Raw genomic sequence first — 6,000 nt, 5'->3', positions numbered from 1 at the left:
GCAGTTTTGTGCCAAAAAACAAAACTTTTGACAAAAAAAAAAGCAAAAACGAATGGAACGCAAAACGTGGAAAGCTAGGGGCAAGGGGCATTGCGCAACGCCAAGGGGCAGAGCTAACAAACATACTCACACATACACAAACACACACACATACACCGGCAGCGGCAGCGACAATGGATGCGGATGTTGTTTGTCGCGCTTTAAGCTGTTTGTGTGTGTGTGTGGGTGCTTGGCGGCAGTCAGCGGAGTTATTGTGGCACCAGCGAGGGGGCGGATTATGTTGCGAGGGGCGTGTCTGTGCCACCGCGCTTCTCGCATGTTCACTTTGACGCTTTGCACGTGTTTTCCGTTGAAATTGTAAAAGTTTTGTGATTTTTTTCTCGTTGTAGTTACCGTCCCCCCCTTCGCGACACCAAACCAACTAGCCCCTTGCCAACCACCTCCCCCCCAGACACCTATCCACACACACACACACACACACAGCTACCCGGTCGGCCCTTCGGCGCGCCACGTTGTCAGCATTGTGGCGCTGTCGCATCTAATTTCTGGTTTAAATAGTTGATTCCGGATGCAAAGGTTCATAGTTGCGCTTTTGCGCAAACTAACCCTTTTCTAAATGCTTTGAATAAATGCAGCATTTCCACGAGAGTGTGGCTGGGCGTGTGTGCGAGCATGTACATGCATGGCTGTGTTTGTGTCTGTGTTGGTGTCTGTGTGTGGGTGTTTGTTAACATTGTAGTTGACATTAATTTCATTCGTGCCCTGAGTTGGTCAAGTTTTGTTTGCCTTCCTACTTTTTGGCGTCACTGAAGCTGGCTTAGCCATAAATGAATTGTTGCTTATTCTCACAACAATTTAAATCAAAAAGTGATCGTAAAATAAATCGAAAAAAATAAAGAAAAGGCAAATTGAAATGGAATTTATGTTATTAGTATCTGAAATGTTGGTATTTTTGGATCTGAGCTTCTTTATCAATTGGCTTTTAACGAAAGCTAAAAAAAATCCTTATGAACAGCTGCCAATTAGTGAAGGCTTACAATATCCATCGACTATTTATAGTTGTTAATCAATCAATAAAATTATTTAATTTTAGACATAAAATCTGTTATCCAGAATATTTTGTGACACAATCCGTAACCACTTTGTAGACTAGAGATAAGATAAACTAGCTGAGCATGGTTTAAGGGACATTGTGTAGACTCGGTGCAGTCCCAGCTTGGGCTAAAAAAAAACTACTTAAAAAATATGTTCAGGCAAAATTAAGGCTGAGTTTTATTTATGATCAAAAGAATAAAACTCAAAGAATAATCATTATTTTATGTGTTTTATTCTTTTCTGCTGTTGAAAAGTAAAAATAAAATTTAATCATTAAATTTTGAGAGAATTAATAAAAATTACAATTTTTAAATCATGGTGAAAATGCATAGATAATCCTAAAAAATGATATTGGTGAATTCCTGTAGAGTTAACTATTTAAAGTCTTGTGTGGTTTCATCTGCAAAAAGAAAATCTACGAGCATTACGCCATCGGGACATGGAAGATGAATAAAGTTTAATGTCCCTGACCCAATAAATATGCCTGCAATATACATTTTGAAAATGTGCACGTATGGGTTAATTTAGCTTATATACTTACTTTTAATGTATTTAATGATTGACTACACTCTAAATAAAATTTTAAATGCATTTCTTTCACTTGTATTTTTTGCAATCAGGCGATCGCAGCTGCTGCAAATATTGGGTTCAATCAACTTTTATTTTAATCCTCGATCATTTCAGCAGAATTTCAATCATGTCGTAGATTGAATATTTATTTTATTCTTCATTCAGATGCAATTCTGTAGTGATTGTCTTCAAATATTGATCGATTACTAAACCGCGCCGTGCACTCGAATAAAATAGTAAGATATCGTTTTGAAAAAATAGTTCATTTATTCATTAAAAAAAAAATGTTTTGTCACTTAGAACTAAATACAATTCGACACAATTTCACGCTTAAGGGCTACTGAAGTGTTTGAAATAGAAACAAAAAAAATTGGTTGAAACACTAAAAGAGAGGTTGGGGAAAAAATAAATCATTTTTGCTGTTGGCAGACTGGCAGGTGTTATGTAGAAAAAATATATATAGTTATAGATAGATAGATAGAAAATAGACATGCTAGAACAGAGAACACACAGAGAGATGTCTGATTTACTTTCTATTGAACAGCAGCCGCGTCCTCCGTATCGGTGCTGGGGCCGGAGAAGATATAGTTATCTTTACCCGATATACCTGTACCACCGGCGTCGCCCAGCCAGGGATAGACATTGGGACACTCGCGACAGGTTTCCATGTAGCGTGTATCTGTTAGATTTTGTTCGGGTATCTTGAAGGAAAGCGCGCAGGTGCTCCAAATGTTACAGGGCTTGGGTGCCACTGCAACATTCTTGTCACATTTCCAGGCCTCAATCTGGCCGATGTCGCGCAGCTCCTTGGGATCGGTCATGTACTGCAACATTTGCGTAACCGTTAGGATGTAGACGTCGGGCCTGGGGAGTAACAATAAAAACGAATGAGAACGTTTAGAATTGCTTAGCTGAATGATGAATGGGTTAAGAGGTGCATCTATAACCATACACGCACGCACACACACATCCACACACTTCTATATACACCCACCCACTCACGAAATGACGGCGCACAGGTGTCTGACAAACAATAGAAATAGAACCGTAACTGGCACAAGCAACAACACAAGCAAACGCAGCAAATACGCCGGAGTGTAGAAGCAACAAAAAAAAAAAAAAACGGCAAAATGAAAGCAAGTCAATGCAAAAGAAAACTTTACGGCACTCTTCCACTTGCACAGTCCCTTCCAAGCAGCGGAACCAACCAACCCACCGACCCACCAACCCACCAACCGACCGCACCGTGCACATTTCATCATCGCTCTGGCACGCATTTTCAAGCATCTCATGCAAACATTTCCATGGCTGGCAGCGGGCAGCAGGCGGCATGCAGCAGGCAGCAGGCAGCAGACACCAGAAGCGGCACGGCACGGCACGGCACGGCAGCATCGTCAATGTTGAAAGTCATTCACACTAATTAAAAACTTCGCACAATTGTGCGAGAAATAGTTTTGCAGCTGCTTCTGCATCATCCGTTCATCTCAGCCCCAGCTTCAGCCCCATCCAGCGCCATCCTCAGCTCCAGGGCGTTACTTACTACCATTGCCTTCCGGTTTTTGTACCGAGCCCTTTTTCTACATTTTTCTATTGCCACATGTTCAATTGTCTGATCCTGATTGATAATTTCAATGAGCAAGCTAAATTATGTGCCAGCATACAAGTCAAGAATATATGCATTCTGAGTGCAAATTGATTATTAGAAGTGGTTGGAAAGACCAATCGTATTCATTGATTCGAATACATAGGACTTACCCCTGAATACATTTGATTCATAATGAACTCTGGCTTGACTCAAAGTAGTTCACAATAGAATTTTGAAATTTCTTAATAACCGATCCTAATTAAATGATTAGAGTGCTAAAGGCGACTGGTGAATACCGTGTACACTTTTTCCTGTACAAGCATTCAGTTAAAATAAACTGTGTTCCTTTGAAAACTGCATAGTTTATCAATTTTGATAGAGCATCGATTCGATTGTGGTGTAGTGTTATAAAATATCACACAGATCGTTTTCATGACAGCTATATGACATAGTTATCCGATTAAGATATCTTCATAAAATAAAATGTATTCTACTAAGAGCGATTATTGCACCGATCGGTCGTTTGGTGGCTATATATAGTAAATTAATTAATTAGGCTATTTCTGCACCGCGATAAACTAGCCTTGCATATTGATAAGACAAGTCTATATAACAAGTTTTATGTTCGTAGCTGTTATGGTAACAAAGTTCTCGATGTTCATACAGGCGGACAAACTTTTAAACTTATTGGTAACGAATAATGAAATGTAATTTGAATAAAATTGATTGTTTAAGGTAAATTTGAAAATTTCACCTATAATATGTACTGATATTTGTATTATATTATACTTATATATTGACTGATCAAAGTTTAATTAAGTTTGAAATGAAAACTGTTTTCCTTCTGATTTTTTAAAGACTTCCAAGATCGGGAAAAACCAGTTTTTGAGTGAAGAGTAGTTTTGGAATCTGGATGAATTCAATTTGACCCGGACTGCTCCATTTAAGCAGCGCATATACCTAACCGGTAAAATATTATAATTTTTTTTTGCTTGGTATCCTTTTACATTCGTGTGAAGTTTTCGTGTGTTTGTTTTCGACGCGAAAAGTAGTATGAAAAACAAATAATCAACGAGTATGTTTGAAATTTTGTGTTCCCACTGGAATTTTGGCTGCGGAATTATTGAAAATGTTGCAGAGGGGTTGTAGGGAGTCTGCTCTGTCGAGAACGCAACTATTTAAGTGCCAACAGGCTTTTAGTGAGAATCGTGAGGTCGTGCATCTACCTCCGGAAAATGTGAAGGAAATTGTGTTCGAAAATTGCCGAGAGGGAGATAGCAGAGTTTCTCAACATCTTTAATGAATCGACTCAATATATTTCGGTTGATGTTTTGGGGCATGCAGCTTACGAAAATACCAACTCATGGATTTTTCAATCATTTCCTGAAGGAACTACATCAGCCATACCGGCCGAGTCTTTAACAAGTGTACGAAAAATTGTTCTTGGATGTAATTTCATTTTTAGCCAGTTCGAGTTAAATTGGATCAAATCTCCACTCTAATGAATATTTGAAACTTATTTTGGAGTCAAATGGTTTTAGCTTATTTCCTGATCGATTATTAATAAGAAAAAAAATGAAATATGCGTACAATTACGAACAGAATTGGCTATACTTTTCAGTTATTTCTGTCTCAAGGCCACTACTTTTATTCGAAAGTAAATAGTGCCAACCATACAATGAAGGACAAATACAAGTAGGTTGCAGCGAGTTCTCATACAAGTAAAACGAGGTAGAACCTGAAAACTGTGAAATGAATTGAATTCAATCCCGTGGATTCGAAAGCCTTGCATTTAAATTAGATGGCATTTAGCTAAGCATTGCATTGGCCATTGTATTGCATTAATGGGCCCTTCTAATGCAACTGACACTTGCATGCGTGTTTTGTTTGCAAAATCCCAGTCTCTGATATGATATTTTTTATTTAATTTTAAACTAAAGCCCACACACAACACACCAACAGAATAATGCAAATGCAAATACTCTACAAGTACTATTATGATAATGGTGTTATAGTTGTTGCTGCTCTGGCTGGGGGTGCTGGAGTGAGAATTAGGCGGATCGGCTAACTTTGCTTATTTGTCTGTGTGTGTGTGTGTGTTTGTGTGTATGTGTGTGTGTGTGTTTGGTTGGGTCTGGTCGTGACATCGCCACATAATTTCCTATACGCAACGCTTCACAAATCCATTGTAACATAAAGCAGCAAAGCAATTACATCACAACATACACACACACACACACACACACACACACACACACACACTCACACTCACACACACTCTTACATGTTGTTTGGCCTGGTCCGCTGCGGGATTTGGGGGCGGCGCCTGATGACGCGGCTACTCGACGCTAGCGCTGACAAAGTGCGATGCTATCAGCATAACTTCATTACGGAAGTTTTGTGCCCCTTTGCACATTGTGCCACTTTCTCTCGATGTGTGTGTGTGTGTGTGTGTGTGTGTGTGTGTGTGTGTGTATAGATGTGTATGTGTTCGACCTGCTCATGTTGTTTTTGTGCGTTTGTAAAATGGCTTTTAGTTAGCCTTGCTCCGCAAGCCCTTAAAACGTTACGCGCACCCTGTTTTTTTTTTTTTTTTACATTAAATTTTATTATAAGCTTACATACACACATATATATTTCTACCCTGCAAGCAAAGGGTATGGCAATACCTTTAAAAGCTGAGCTTCATATACAAACAAGCAGCATAAATATATCTCAAAGCAGCCAAGAAAGCAACTGAATTGAATAAA

General features: G+C 39.0%; 1 protein-coding gene across 1 annotated transcript in view; it reads right to left on the bottom strand.

Moving 5' to 3' along the window:
- Positions 1-2,008: 2,008 nt before the first annotated feature.
- LOC115628855 overlaps positions 2,009-6,000 on the bottom strand; it is a 78,982-nt gene continuing 74,990 nt past the window's right edge. The window contains exon 8 of the mRNA XM_030525105.1: positions 2,009-2,529. Within this exon, the coding sequence (XP_030380965.1) occupies positions 2,199-2,529 (331 nt within the window). The 3' untranslated portion in view covers positions 2,009-2,198. The remainder of the gene's footprint in view (positions 2,530-6,000) is intronic.

The sequence above is a fragment of the Scaptodrosophila lebanonensis genome, unplaced genomic scaffold, assembly GCF_003285725.1.
Source record: "Scaptodrosophila lebanonensis strain 11010-0011.00,11010-0021.00 unplaced genomic scaffold, SlebRS2 tig00000129-arrow-arrow-pilon, whole genome shotgun sequence".
In the NCBI taxonomy this organism is placed as follows: Eukaryota; Metazoa; Arthropoda; class Insecta; order Diptera; family Drosophilidae; genus Scaptodrosophila; species Scaptodrosophila lebanonensis.
Note: the sequence above shows the minus strand (reverse complement) of the source record. Positions and strands in the feature narration are given on the sequence as shown.